Source organism: Diceros bicornis, chromosome 10 (genome assembly GCF_020826845.1).
Source record: "Diceros bicornis minor isolate mBicDic1 chromosome 10, mDicBic1.mat.cur, whole genome shotgun sequence".
NCBI classification, from domain to species: domain Eukaryota; kingdom Metazoa; phylum Chordata; class Mammalia; order Perissodactyla; family Rhinocerotidae; genus Diceros; species Diceros bicornis.
In genome coordinates, this window is record NC_080749.1 from 44249052 (window position 1) to 44265659 (window position 16608).

Sequence of the window (16608 nt, forward strand, 5' to 3'; positions counted from 1 at the left end):
CACGTTGGTGTCCACTTCAATGCAGAAACCCAATAATCCCATCTCTAAATTATTTAAGATGATAATTTACTCTATGTGTTATATAATCTCTGAATAATTTAAGATTAAATAATAGTATTCATTTTATGTAATAGCGAATCCTGAATAATTACCTTCTAAGAGACTCACAGCACAATTGATCTGGCTAACCATGAGTTAATTTTAGATATTAAAAGTTTTAGGGTCAAGCAGAATACAGTGAAAAATATTTTGCAATCAAAGCAAATCCAGCACTGTGGATTTTCTTTTTTTAAAGTTCTGTACTAGGTGCTAACATTCTGGCAGAAATTTTCATACTATTTTTCATTAGTTAAAAGCAGTATTTGCAATGGATAATTGCTAATCTTGACCAGAAATAGCCTTTATCACCAAAGGGAATGCTACATAATGAAAAAATCTTGTAATTGTTAAGGCAATGAAGACCATTAAATTTTTTTTGTCTTAATTGTTATGCTAGGTTTTTTTTCCTCAGCGTAATCATCAGTACCACCAAAAGCATTTTATTAATAAAGCACTGTGCTAATGGCTATTACAACTAGTTTTATAAAAATAGTGGTATAACATTTACTTTATATATTATTCATTTGATAATTTTTTTATTGAATTGTTACGTATCCCATGAATTGTAATTTATATCTTGCTAACTCAGCAAGTGCAAAGAACTTTAGCTTTCTTTGATTCTCCCAAACTGCTGTGTGCATAGTAAGTGTTCCATAAACATTTAATGATTGTTTTGAAAAATAGTCCCATATTACAAATTTACTATTTACTGCAAGTATTTGGTTTTGGTTCATTTTATTTTCCAGCTTTGTTAAGGTATAATTGACAAAAAAAAATTGTATATAGTTAAAGTGTATGATACATACTTGTCATCTCACATAGTTACCTTTTTTTCATGAGAACAATTAAGATCTACTCTCTTAGCAAATCTCAACTGTATAATATAGTATTATTAACCGTAGTCACCATGTTATACATTAGATATTCAAAATTTATTCATCCTGCATAACTGAAACTTTGTACCCTTTGACCAATATTTCCTCATTTTCCCCTCTCCCCCCTGCCCTTGGTAACCATCATTCTACTCTCCACTTCTATGAGTTTGACTTTTTTAGATTCCATATGTAAGTGAAATCATGCAGTATTTGTCTTGCTGTGTCTGACTTATTTCACTCAGCATAATATCCTCCAGATTCATCCATGTTGTTGCAAATGACAGGATTTCCTTCTTTTTTAAGGGTGAATGATATTCCATTATAAATTTATATCACATTCTCTTAATCCATTCATCTATCAACAGAAATTTAGGTTATTTCCATATCTTGGCTATTGTGAATAATGTTTAAGTCTTTTATGGCAAGCTAGTATATTTGAGTTTCTCTTTTTATATATATATTTTAACAGTATCTCAAAATAAGTCGTTATAAGGAATTCCTAGGCAAGGTTTAAAATATTCACAAGCAATTAACTAGCAGCTGGTTAAGAATTGTCTCAGTGCCAGAATTACACATTTAGCTTGTATGTATATACGGGGCAAGACACTAATGCCAACTTTAATTTCTTATTTTATCAAACTTAATTTCTACCAGCTTATAAAACTGTTGAAACTTAGAACGTGTTTGAAGAATAATTAGTAGAAATGAGTTTGTCAACAAGCATTTTTTTCATTTTTGTAAGTGAAACCATATGTTAGGCTCAAAATAAGAACAAGATTTAGATTTGGTTTTCATGTCTAAGTCTCCGGACTTATTTTGTGCGTGTGTGTGTGTGTGTGTGTGTGTGTGTGTGTGTGTGTGTCAGGGGTACAGTTAGTATAAACCAGGAAATAAATGTATAATTTGGTAGGTCACAATTTTTTTTGGTAACATACTGTCCCCCAAAAAGGAAGAAAAAAATAAATATCTTTTTCAAATTTGCTTTGAATTACAGTAACTAGACAAGCTATTGGCAATTTATTATACATTATAAGACAGTTAAATGATCCTTTAAATGGCATCTGTGTTCTTAAGAATTGAACATAAGACCCAGCCAAGTCCAAGCAACATTTAGAAGACTTTTATATCTGCACAAAAGACTGAGGATGATCACAAATCTATAGATAATGTGTTTAAAGTGGAGCTTCTAGCTCCTTGTTGTATTTAGCCATTCTGCTTAACTGTTACTTTGCTTAGTAATACTCTACTAGCATCTCTGGACAGGCACAAGAGAAGGGACTAAAAAATGCAAGGATTCATTTTTGCTACTTTATCTGCTTTTACAGAGTTTTGAGAGAAGAAAAATTAAAGCTATAATTTAAGGCCTGGGGGATTTTTCGTTGGTTTTTCAATTAGCCAAGTTATTGTGCTCTGTATTAGCTTAACATAGATAATTGGAATTCAACTTTAGCTAGCAAGGAAGGTGTTTGCAGTTAGATGAGAAAAGGGGACAGAATTCTTTTAGATAATTATAAGATATACTAACAATATTTCTCAAGAATCCTAGCCTTAGGGATAGCTGCCCCAAGTAGATCTTACTAGTTGTTTGTTTGTTTTTGGATAACAATGTAGCTATCTGTAATTTATTCTAGAATCTTTTGAAGGTATTTATTTTCTGCTATACAAGGACTCCAGGGCCTGAGGTTTTGTTCATTGGGCAGACGCTGTGTTGATGATCAGTCCATCAGTTCACATTTTTCTCCAAGATCTTTCTGGCACGATTCAATTTGTGTTCAGCTCTCGAATGTCTCAAGTACTAATGAGGTCACTGGATCGCTTAAACAATTCTTTTCTCTGTTTTGAAATAAAAATTAGTACTTTGGTAATCTAATCTTTAAAATAAAATAAGATAAACCAAAATGAGTTTGAAAGAAAATTTTTTATTTCAAAATATTGACGTTTGAAAGGCTCAGTTTTTCTTGGAGAAAGGAAATTTTTTTGACTTTGCTGCCACCTCATGGCTAAGACAGTAATTAGAAATGATCCTTCAGGGCCTTATAAAAATACATACCAGGAAAAAAAGTCCACGGAGAAGTCAGAGTAAATGTGAGTTTTGCCTTGCTCATGTAGTAACTTCTTCTCTTTTGTCCTGTAATCTAAGTTTGAGCCCTATCTTTGACCCCGAATTTCATTCCAGTAATAATATATCATAGTCTTCTTGATGCCTTTCTCACATTTCTTGGTTGCTTTTGGGCTAGATAATTCTACAAAACCATTGTTCTTCTTTAATATGCAATAATAGTCCAACCATAGGCAGCACTTTGCTGTCCCCATGCAGCGGTGAGGCCACAGCAAATTACTTAACTTCTCTATGCCTCAGTTTCCTCAGATAGGAAGTAGAAATAATAACATCTACCTATTTTATAGGGTTGATGTGAAAATTAATTAGGATGATGTAGTTAAATGGCTTGGCATAGTGTCTGACTCTAGTAATTCTAGTAACTCACTTCTCAAATGTGCCATATTTTCAATAAATCTGGTGTTAGGAACTTAGTAGCTATTAGGTTAAGTACACAATGATTGGTAAATCAATTAGTTTTCTAGGTTTAAATTTAATTTGAAAAAGGCAAAAATTTTAAAAGTGGTTCATGTTCAAATGTAACATAATATAAATCTTTGGTATTTTTCACTACCTATCCAAATAGAATTCATAAAACATACTGTGCTATCTATTAAATCATTGTGAGAGCAATAGATGAAAAACACAGCATCTCAACTGCAATTGGATCTTAAGATGTTAGTTTTCTGGAAGAAATGTGTCCATTTGTTTTACTTCCTCTGGCAGGAATGCAAATCATTGCATGGAGAGTATGTTGGACGAGCCTGCGGCCATGATCACCCATATGTTCCAGATGTTCTGTTTTGGTCAGTGATCCTGTTCTTTTCCACAGTTACTCTGTCAGCCACCCTGAAGCAGTTCAAGACCAGCCGCTATTTTCCAACCAAGGTACTTAGACTACAATTCTCCTGATCAAAATGTAAACCAACATAAAGCATGTTATAGAGTCATATATGTTTTAGGACAAAAGAAAGAGCAGTTGCTGTTATAAAAGGAGCCACTAAAAGGCTTTTGTGTGAGTGAGCTGTCATTTTAGGAGTGTGGTGCAGCGAGGGAGAGGAAGAGAAAGCATTTTGTGATACAGGGTGTTGGGAGTGCACATGCCCTCTAGGCTTTTCACCTAACTTCAAATCCCAAAAATAAACTTTCACTTTCCCACTCATGTTTCTGGAAATCAAAAGCACACACTGCATTACTGATATCACAAGAATAATTATCATTATTCTTGCCCAGTGAACAGTGGGAACTATTCCAGCCTGACAGATACCTCATAGGAACCCCTGTTACTTTCTCTAATTGGGAAAGCCCTGCAAGGCTCATTGGAACACTATTTTCTTTTTCGTTTTTAAAGTGTCAGTCCCTCCCCCTAACCCACCACGTTTGCATCTGCATATTTGGAAAGGAAAGTAAACAGAGAAACAGCTTAGTTCAATATTTAACACTGTAAAGTAACACCTATAATGTCTGACTCAGCCAAAAAAAAAAAGAAAAGAAAAGAAACAAGAAAACAAGCTTTTTAGGGATGAGCTAAAGATTATGATCAAAATTCCACTCTGGGAAAATATTTTAAGAAGTTTCTTCCAGAGAAAACTTCTATAATGTCACCTCTTCCTTCCCTAAGGTAGAAGATTCATTTCTTTCCCCTGAAAGCTTAATTCAATTAATACAAAATTATTTTTTTGTAAGTTGAAACAATAATCTCCTGCATTTCGTGTGTTTCTGTGTGTATTATAAAGGCAACCTAATAGAAGCCAGATCTTGATAATTGTATAAGGATTTTTGCTCAAAGATAGCTTTATAAATGAGAAATGGCTTTAAAAACTGGTTTACATAGAATGACTTCTAAATTTGCCCACTCTGTTGTGCACATTCCATGCTGCCACACTTATATCCCAGATAAACTAAAATATTATGCTTCTTCAATAAAAGTAGATAATTTTATTTTATGGTTCTTCAGGTTCATCATATTACAATGATACCTGTGTGAGAAAGAGTCTAAAATTCAGCCAAATTCTGGCCATGAAACCTTATTCTGTGTTCTAAATACTCACACACTTGGGTTCATAATAAACAGATTTTAAATGAATACTGAAAACAGAACAATCACCATTGTAGCTATTCCATAATGCCTCATTCTGGAAAGGTTGAGTGTGTATCCATCTTAATGACAGAGATACATAAATATATATTCAGGTTCTGACAGAGCTAATGGTAATATTATAGTATGCATAAAATGTAATATTATGATATTATGTCATAAAGTGTTTATAAAGTGTGACTCTAAATTATGTTCCTGAGTACTCCTCACTATTTATAGTTCCTTCAAGTGACAAGTGTTTTCATTATTTTTAGGTTCGATCCATAGTGAGTGACTTTGCTGTCTTTCTTACAATTCTGTGTATGGTTTTAATTGACTATGCCATTGGGATCCCATCTCCAAAACTACAAGTACCAAGTGTTTTCAAGGTGAAGTTATCATAGCATTTGCTATCTATTTCTCCATCTCTGTAGGTCTAATCTTCCTTTAGATGATGGCTCTAACCCTAGGACTTGGGTTTTCCATGAAAATATAAAAAATATCAATTAAAAGAGCAGTAAATCAAATGCCCACAGCATGACTAAAATTTTGGTCTAATATTAAAAAAATAAGAATCGGAGAAATAGAAACCTAGAGGCCACTTGAAAAATTTCTTGTCAATTATTCCAGTTGTAATATCTATATACAACAGTCCTAAATGATAAGGAAGCATTTTGAAACTAAGGGAAATGTATTATCTTGATGCAGAATTGCACAGTGCATAGCGCTTGGAAAACAGATAAAACCGGGTCTGGAATAGAATTCTGACCATGTTGCTAACTATGTATGTGACCTTGGGCCAGTAACTTAACCTGTCTGAGCCTGAGTTTTCTGACCTGGGAAACAGGGCTGGGGACTTCCTCAAAGAATTGTTGTCAAAATGAAATCCTTTGGGACTCATTCCAGCCACCAACCATGTTTAGAATCCTTCCCTGAGCCCGTGATGTGACCAAGTGTCTTTTTTGCTGTTTTCACATGTTGGCCTGTGCACACATCTAAAATAAGAGTTACACAGTTATCAACATGCTATTGGAAATGTAAGTGAATTTGCCAATCGTAAATGATAAATATTAATATTATCTTATTTAATATAAGCATTGAGTAAGAACACAGCTTTCTGGGCTTGTCAGAGTTCAAATCCTATCTCCACCACTTACTAGCTTTGGGACCTTAGGCAACTTACTGGACCTCTCTATGCCTCAGTTTACTTATCTGTATCTTCTTTAGAGTGTTATAAAGAAAAAATAGGTTAAAATGTTTAAAGCATTTAGAATGGTGCCTGGTACCTTATAAATGCTTTCTGAATATTATTATTATTATTAATCATAGCTCACTCAGCATATCAGTTTATAATTAGGGCTTTCCTGGTAGCATCTGTAAGACTTAATTTGATTAGGTATTCATTAATCTGGTTAATAACTATGTACATTCTTTTATTTTGCACAGCCCACCAGAGATGATCGTGGCTGGTTTGTTACACCTTTAGGTCCAAATCCCTGGTGGACAGTAATAGCTGCTATTATTCCAGCTTTACTTTGTACTATTCTAATTTTTATGGACCAACAGATTACAGCTGTCATCATCAACAGAAAAGAGCATAAGCTAAAGGTATATTTTAACATCCATTTTAATGTAAATAATTATGACTTAACTGATGTCAATTGATGTTCATTATACTTTGCCTGTATTCTGTAGTCATTTGTACAGTGAAATATTAAAATAATGTGTTCAGGTTCATAATTTTTATTGTCTGTATTCATGACACTTTGTCCTACAATGAGCTTTAAATTAATTAATTAATTTTTATTAATTAATTTATAGCACTTGGCTGAGCTATAAACTCAGAAACCTTACCTCCAGGACTTAAAATAAAAAAGATTGCCCAAGTTCTAACTTTCTTTACCATGTTTAACATATTTTAATGAAATACCAATTTGTCTTACATCTTGGATTCCTCTTTTTCTCTATTTGACCCTAAGTATCTCCATTAGATTACATTCATTATTAAAACAACTTACATCTTCAGATATTTCTCATTGTTTTTAGTTATTCTTCTGATTCTTCTGTCTATAATGCCTATGACAACAAAACCCAGACATAAATGTTGTAGTTTGTAAGTGACATTTTTATTGAGTTTTATTGCAGATTTCAATGACTTCTTTTTTTACAAAGAGGATAAATATGGATACATCTTGTTTATTATATTCTGACCCTACTATTTTGCAACAGTGAATAATCGAAGTTGTTCAGTGGTGTGCAGTTTGTCTGAGATATGTAATGTGAGCACTATCACTTACTGGAATATGTGAAATAAAATCAACAAAACTATTGAAGGGTTAAAAATAATCTGAATCAAACCTTGTAAAAACAGAACATGAACAATGTTGTTTTGTTCTGGTATCATGGGAAAATTGCCGGCTATCTTCACATACTCTTTAAACTTTGGGAAAAGATTCATTGTCAGAGCAATAGAAATCTTGCTTTATAGGCTTTTATAAGTATGCTTGTTAGAAAGATTTTTTAAAAATCTCTGAACTGTTTAATGGAAAATACTAATGACATAAATGTGAGAAAGCACAATTTTTTGTAATAAATATTACTAAAAAGGAATTTTGTGTATATATTGAAGAGAGTGTATGTCTATCTTAAAACAAAGAGCATTCTTCATTCTCTTTGTAAAAAGTAACTTAAGCGTGCTCAAAAACTTTTTCATAAGGAGTTCATTCAATTCACTTGTTTTTGTCAAATAAAAATTTTAATTATTAAAGGTATATTTTACAAGAATATTTTATAAAGTCTTAGTAACTAGACCAGTGGTGTGCTGGTACATGTTTAACAATCAGTTCTGTGTGTATAGAAAAAGAAAGAGACCCTGATTTATAATGTTTGCTGATTTTCATGGTGTGAATACTCCCACTGTGGTCCATTTCAAGCTACCAATGTGACATCAATTGGCAGGAAAAAATTTTGAGAATTGAACAATTGGCTCTCATAAGCCTATGTGAGCTGGCTCCAAAACACCGCTGAACTACACCATTCAAAATTGGAAACTAAATCATTTACAACCCTCAAACAAGGAATTCAGATTTCCAAGTTTAATAGCCTACTTAATATCAATTATTTAAAAATATTATCTGCTCTTAAAGTATCAGCTTTCTGCAAAAACAAATACCACCACAACTTAATTATTAAAGTTACATAGTTGATTAAGTAGATCTATGAAACAAGCATAAGTTCTTTATGTTGAATATTGTTAGTTTGCTATTCTCTTAGAAGTAGGAAAACATTCCTAGACATGAGTTCATTTTTTAAAACTGAATACATCTCTATTTCTCTCATTATAAAGTAATATATGATTTTGGTTTAAAAAATTACACAATATAAAAAGTTAAAAGACAAAAGTGAAAAACACTGTAATTTCATTACCTAGAGATAACATTGTTAATATTTTGATATATACCCAAATATATATCTTTATACTACATATGTTGGTTATATTTTTTTCACATAAGAGCATTATCATGGTAATCATCCCATGTCAACCATATAAATCCGTATTATCATTTTCAGTGGCTGTATATATATTTCATTGTATGACACTTGTTTTAAAATGAGCTAAGACTCCGTTTTAGGAAGAAAGTGGGCTGTATAATCATTGTTTCTCCTTCAAAGGAAGTTTTTTTTTGTAGCCTTTATAATTAGGCAGAAATCCCACTGATTTCACAGAAAAATTATCCTTTGTAAAGGCTATCAGCTAAATTGATACAGGGAGTATTTTTTTCTAAGTATTAATGGAATCATATTAAAACAAAATGTGAAACTAAGGGAAAACTGGCTAAGGGTGATATTACCTTTCTGGCCATTCTGTATCCTTGCTCTTTCCAGGACTTGCGCTTTGTTCTTCATGAGCCTATGGTAGGCCCTTGACATTCACAGCCTTTCCAAAGCTCTAAATCAACAAATATACTGTATTTCCCCCTTTACATATCAAATAGAATAGCTAAAATATAATAAGCATTCTTTAAGTGGTCCTTTCAAGTACTTGCATTTATAGAATTAAATGTAGAACTAAAGCATTTAATATTTTTGTCACTGAAATAAACTTGAGGCTATATTACTAAACCATATTACATTATTTGTACATTACCTTTTTATTGTACAAATAAATGACTGTGTAATCAAAAGATTCATATTTTGCCCCTTAATAGCCTAGATCTAGTAAGCAAGAGAGCAGATCTGGCTTAATCATAAACTCTGTTGTATTGCCACAGGTAGAAGATCCATTCCTTTCTTGGCCACTATAAGTCTGAAAACTCCATCCTCCTCCTTGAATATGGATATTTGCAAAGCAAGTTCCATGCAGCAAAGACATATTTTATCTACATGGAACACTTCTTTTTTTTTTTTTTTTTTCAGCCTATAACCTTTGTCTTCTATAAGCTTCAGTATAGTGTGATCTGCTGCTGCTGCTTTTCCTGTTAACAACAAAAAATCACCTTCTCAGAACATTCTTTACTCAGAGTAGTGGTTTATTCCATAGCTGTTCTCCCCGCCTGTTGCTTCACCGAAGTGTTTGCAGTCTCCTGGCTTTGACTTGAACCACATTGTCACGAAAAGACACGTTTCTTGAGTAAATCCCCAGACCACAAGTTAACCACATTTTCAGCTTTTACTAATTTTCCTTTTTCACTTGAAAATCCATTTTTGCCTTAGTTGGCGCATTCCCTGATGTAGTGTAATGAATCATGTTTTTTAGTTTCTTTATCGAGCACCTGTAGACTGCATGTCGTGTTTCTAAGTCTACATCATATATCCAAGTCACCTTAGAATTCATCATTTCGTTCTTTCTCTCTCCCAAACTTATATTTTAGATCTTTTCACTCCTTTCTCACCTCCATCACCAAAACTAATTGTTGGTTTTCTTTTAGAGGATGTTTTTCATGCCATTAAAAATGGTTTTTATCATTTTATGAGTGTTACTACATACACAGTAAAGTTGTGTTGAGCTGCAAAGGCCAGACCCAACTCACTGGCTGAGTGACCTCCTCCTCTCACAGAATGAAGAAGCTCAAAATTAGCAACACCCTGGTTCACTGCGCTTCATGATCCTTTGGGTCGCTCTAGAGTAACAGAAGCTGCTAATGTAAAAATTTGAGAATACAAATTAACATATATATTATATATAGAAATAGATGTAAATCCATACTTTCTAGGATTTTTTTGTTTGTTTGTTTCTTCCCTAGAGAAGTAGGATGGGCATGGGTTAACTGAATCACTTTGAAAAGCGTTAAAACTATCAGCTATTTTTTTTAATACATTCTCTAAAAGTGAAAAGAAAGAGAAATATTATCTTACAGAAAAGAAAGTTTCTGTTAAGATACAACTGTGGGATTTTCTACATGTTTCTGTAGACAGTTCAGGCTTCTTTTGACATCATTTTTAATAAACAGCAATACAACCCCAGATCACTTGAGTAAATGAATGCATTTGCAACATTCATTTGGCACCACATTCTCTTGATGATTATGGCATTTGATATGTTCTTTTTTGCCCTCTTTGTCAGCCTGGTTCTTCATGTCAATCTATAGTCTTTTATGTGGTTAACTTGACAGATGCAGGAAATTGCTGCCAAGCTTTGAAATGAATTTTTTCAGCAGTGGCATCTGGGTATCAGATGGTCCTCTTGGCTGGCCTCTTGTCTTGCTGCATGTTGGTTTTAGTGGGGTCTGGTGTAGCATCACCTGTTGCTATGCTCCCTTTTCCTCCCATATGTCCATTTCCTGTGATTCAAGGATGAATGTGAGAATAAAAGCTCTGGTTCTGTCTTTATTTCAGAAAAAAATCTACAGAAATATGTTAGAAGGTGAAGAGTTCTCTCTCTGACAAAGGGATACTTCCCTTTGGCTGGCATGCCTATCAGCTAATAATTTGGTTACAAAGACCAAGTTTTTAAAGACGTTTTAAATGAAAGGCAAGGAGAAGGATGATGATTAATTAGTGGAAGTTCCAGAACTGCTTTATTTCCTTTGATTCACATTAAATTAAGATGGTCCCGTTGTTGTACAACATAATCGGGGGAAATTGTATTTTTGTTTTTATTATATACTTGTACTTTACAAAGCTAGCTTTCTAAATGTAAAAAGGAAATTATTCCCTCTGAAAGCATTATTTTGTCTGCTTTCTGCAATTCAGAATCCCACTGTTTACATTTGTATTGTATTTTTTTCTTTTTTTTGGTGAGGAAGATTGGCCCTGAGCTAACATCTTTGCCCATCTTCCTCTATTTCGTATATGGGACACTGCCACAACATGGCTTGATGAGTGGTGCGTAGTCTGCACCCGGGATCCAAACCTGCGAACCCCGAGCTGCTGAAGCAGAGCACGCGGATTTAACCACTACACCACCGGGCCAGCCTCTGTATTGTATTTTTAAAACCCTAAATAAAAGCTGTAGGAAATCACTATCACGAAGAAGGCCTTGCTCATATTATTAAGCCATAGTGAAAGTGGACCCTGGGAAAGTCCAGGGTGTGCTAAAAGCACAAGCCCGACTCGCAAGGCTGCCCGTCCTCTGCCCTCCTCTCATGTTTGCCTCACGGCCACTGTCACCTCTTCCATCTTCCATTCTCTCTTAGCAGTACCACAACTTTGCAAAACAGCCCAGAGGGCACCCTTCGCACTGTCCTCCCTCAGATGCAGGGGCTTAAGTGGTTAGGTCCTTTACTGTTCTATATCCTTCTCACTCCAGAGTCCCTAAGACAAAACACTCTTCTAACTGGTTAAGATGTTGTCTTTTAAAGGGATCAAAATTTGATTTCTATTCTGTGCACCTCCATCTTCCAAAATGTTCTGCCAAAGGACCAGGGGACCAGTCTGGGCTGGTGAACTTCTTCCTATGCCTTTTTGGTTAGGCTGACATCAGGGTGTTTCTCTCCCCTCTCTTCAGCTTGTGATGATGAAAATCTTTCCTGAGTTATTTGCAAAGAAAAGTTTCCAGAGTCACAGTCATGAGGGAAATTGAGTTGAGGCATTTTGGTAACTGTAGCATTGCACCAGCTGAGCTCACCCAAGGAAGGGCATCCCAGAATTGGTAACAATGCAGCAGGAAAAGGTCCTTATGTGGCTAGCTCCCATTTTCTCCTCACAGTCATCTCCTGAGTTTCTATCATTTGGCAGGCATAAGCAGAAAAAAAAGCAAGTACAACTGACTTTTTGAATGTTTTTTCCTAATAAAACAATTAACAAAGCAAAATAGCAGACAGAAAACACTACTATGACAAATATGGCACAAATACTCAGTATGTTTCACACTCCAGGCTATATGAGCTTTCATATTAAATAGAAACTGCTTGCAGTTTGGTAAGACTGCCTGTAAAAAAGCCAAAATTGGTCTTCGAGAAGAATTGGTAATCTCTGCTCCTGTTCATAATAACAAATTTAACAGCTATATTTATTTTGAAATAGTTATTAAATTTGACTCTAAAAGGTGTTTCAATGACGCATATTTCCTTTTAAAAAAGTCAATCTGTAACTTATTGATGGCTCATTGTGTGCCAATGATTGTGCTAAAAGCTATGGGAAATACTGAGAAATTATATAAGCTACCTGCCTTTAAGAAACATATACTTTTATTGAGGAGCCTTGAAACAAATAAGTACAAAAGAAACATTTATTGTTCAACTGCTAGAATATAATAGTCGCTAACGTTTACTGGGTGCTTACTATATACGAGACATTGTTCTAACTGATTTGCAAAATTAAATAGTTTAATTCTTACAACAATCCAACGAGATGCCTCCTATTATCATCATCACCATTTTTCAGTTAGGGAAATAGAGGCACAAAAGGTTGAATGATTTGCCCAAGGTCATTGGTTGAGCCAGCATTTGATCCCAAGCCACTTGTCTCTAGAACCTAAACCCTTAGCCACTTTACTGTACTACCTCTCATGAAGCAGTCATTAAGAGTTAGAATGTAAAGTAGGCCAAGCCTTTTGCTACCTCTGAGGAGTTACACTGTCCATTTCCTATGGGGGAGGGAGGGAGAGGGTAACCCTGCTCTTCCCCATCTTCAGTCTCTCTCCACAGAGAGACCTTACCTATCACCATCTCCAAGAGAGCATCTCCAGCTCCCCACGTTTCCACATGCCCCTTGCACCCACCTTCCCTTATTTACATTTCCTGCCTGGTCCTGGAAAGCACTGACGTTTGCAACACCTGGAGCTCAATGATGGTGGAACAGGATCACAGAGAGCTAGAAAACACAAGAACTATCATTTTGAGGAGATGTCAAATTTTCTAGTGCTGAAACTGAAACAAATGAGAACAAGACAGTACTATATTAGGATCAAAATGAGTATATATAAGGAGCTTAGTTTCCGTGATATTATTTTTCCCAATAAAGGTCACTCATGGAGATAAAAGAGGGCAATTGGAAACTACGTGTTTTAAGCAGAGTTTATCTTTAGGAGATCTGATAGGCAGGGTTTCTTGGTATTGTCAGGAAGTGGTTTCTATTCACAATTAGGCCATTCTTATCTCTGTTGTTGACACAGTCCTTACTTTGTTTTCTCAGCCTCATGCCTGGTATATGGTCGGTGCTCAATAATTTTTTGTATGAATTAATAATAAATGAATAGATATATGAATTGTGAATTAACTTCCCTGATTAAGGAAACTAAGAGAAGTGACTGTGTTTGATAATGACTTTATTTATCCCATAGGAATAGAATAAAAACTAATGTAATATTAACCCAGAAATACATTAAACCTATTCAAGTATGTAGAAGTCACTATAATAATAATTGCAATAGGAACATCTGCAAATTTTCTTTAAGTGGATTATATATTTTGAGACTGTTACCTTTTTATCTTTAATTTATTTTGCATTTTGGAATCAGTTATATAAGACTCAAGAGAGTATCTCTTTTCTATTCTTACTGTTCTATGGTGGTGGTGTCCTTTGTGTTTATATTAAATTCCTATGAGAATCCTCTTTTGTTTCTTTTAACAGAAAGGTTGTGGGTACCATCTGGATCTGTTAATGGTGGCTGTCATGCTTGGTGTGTGCTCCATCATGGGCCTGCCGTGGTTTGTGGCTGCCACTGTCCTCTCCATCACTCATGTCAACAGCCTAAAACTGGAATCAGAATGTTCAGCTCCAGGAGAACAACCCAAATTTCTTGGCATTCGAGAGCAAAGGGTTACTGGGCTTATGATTTTTATTCTTATGGGTTCATCGGTCTTTATGACCAGTATCCTGAAGGTAAAGAAATCTGCCTTTATAAATTTGAGAGAAGGCAGAATATATTTATTATTGTTTAAGAAATTTCGTTTGAGTCTAAGCCATCAATTTGCAAATATTGTATGGCATGTGATGAAAGTGATGAATTTCTTTACTATGTTTATATAGCTTCTTAACAGGGGAAATTATGTGCTATATGTTAGAATCCTTAAATACATTAAAAATTTAATCAGGCAAAGGAAAATTTGACATGTAAATTATTACTGTAATTTTGAAATGATGATCAACTTATGGGAAAAAGGTCACACTGACTTGTGACCTGAGTTTACTGCAGACCTATACAAAATAAAGTTTCTATTTTCTTATCAGTGGATGGATATATTTGCAACTAACATTACCTAGTATAAGATAGAAGTGCAGAGATGAGTGACTTCATGGTCACTCATGGTCATAGCCACATGTGCAGTTTTGTATTGTAAATGTTCCATAGAACTACTACATGGACATCATCGTTGTATATTTATATTGTATATTATACATACATATTGTATTCTATATTATTTTTTCACATTTAAAATTATTAAATCTATTTTGAAGAGTGTAAAGAGTAATTATTTGTTATGTAATTTTGGCAGATATTTCCAAAGTGTGTCCATTATATTTTAAATTATAACTCATTTTAGTTGTATATAATTTAAAAATTCTAATTGAATTATTAATCATTTACACAAGTTTACTTGTATTTAATCATTTATGCAAGTACATTTGCAAGAATTAATTTCTATGTTATTTAAGTAAGTATAGTAATAGAATGATGCTGAGCTATTCCAATAAAAAGAGAAAAATTGAACAACCCATGTGTCTACAAATATCCGGTATAATGTAGGAATAATATCTACATGTTAGTTCTGTTGTTCACCTTTAAATCAAATATCTTACCATTGGGAAACAAAATTCAAATTTTCCTAAAGTAGTATAATAATAATAGTTAATATTTATTGTTTACTATGTATCATGTGTATTTTTATAGATTTTGGCCTATTAAATACTCATAACAACCCTATTATTATCATCCCTTTTTAGATATTGGGAAACTAAGGCACAGAGAACTTAAGTAACTTACCTAAGTTTACACAGCTAAAAAGCGCGAAAGCTGGGATTTGAACACATCTTTTCTGGCTCTGCCCTATGCTGCTTCTAAAATATTTATTTTTCTGTGTTTTTCTTTGGTAAGTGCAAAATGGCACGACCACATGATATTTGAAAATAACTTGCGCCTTTTCTCCAATTGTTCTTTTACAGTTTATTCCCATGCCAGTGCTGTATGGAGTGTTTCTTTATATGGGTGCTTCATCTCTAAAGGGAATTCAGGTAAATTCCTTGCAGTAATACAGGCACATCTGTGAATGACTTACCTTAAGGTCTATTGACACTAAGTCATGTGATGGTTAAGAAAATGATATCATCTGGGGAGCAGCCTTCAGACCACAATTAAATTTCTTCAAAGTGGTTCATAATCTTAGAGTACTTGTGTCTCCCATAAGTATATTAAAACTGTAAGAGGTTTAGACTTTACAACCATTTTAGAAAACTAATAGGAGTGCATTTAAAAATATATCCAAACATTTTTAATCTTTAATACTATAATCATGTGTATGGACATCTATCCATAAGAATAGAAAAAAACTTTATGCACAAGATGTTCATTGAAACACATACTATCAGAATACTGGAAACAACCCAATTATCCAACAGCAGTAAAATAATTAAGTAAGCTATGGTACATTCATTTAAAATTGATAATTATGATGACCATAAAAGTAACATGGTAAAAATGCTTACAGCATAATGCAAAGTGAAAACGTAGGAAAACAAGTTGTACCTCCCTTAGGGTTATAAAGTCATGAGTATGGGTGGATTTAAAAAGAAGCTGGAGAAATAAAAACAATTTATTAAGATCATGAGATCCTGAGTGATTTTTTTCCTTTTATGTTTGTTTTTCTGTTCTTATTATAATAGTATTTATAGAATTATTTTGTAAGTTAAACTAAAAATAAACGTATAGGGTAAGGCAGTTTCAAAGTATAAGGGAAACCTTATTAATTGTTTAAGTAAGCATGTGTTAAATAAATATAGTTGCTGTATTAATTTTCTATTGCTGCATAACAAATTACTATAAAACTTAGTGGCATTAAACAGCAAACATTTATTATCTC

General features: G+C 33.8%; 1 protein-coding gene across 3 annotated transcripts in view; it reads left to right on the top strand.

Moving 5' to 3' along the window:
* The window catches only part of SLC4A10 (solute carrier family 4 member 10), a 212320-nt gene that overhangs the window by 173393 nt on the left and 22319 nt on the right, over positions 1–16608 (top strand). For all 3 annotated transcript variants that reach the window (XM_058549098.1, XM_058549099.1, XM_058549100.1), the window contains 5 exons: positions 3799–3960; positions 5425–5538; positions 6596–6757; positions 14162–14413; positions 15695–15763. In XM_058549098.1, the coding sequence (XP_058405081.1) occupies positions 3799–3960; positions 5425–5538; positions 6596–6757; positions 14162–14413; positions 15695–15763 (759 nt within the window). The remainder of the gene's footprint in view (positions 1–3798; positions 3961–5424; positions 5539–6595; positions 6758–14161; positions 14414–15694; positions 15764–16608) is intronic.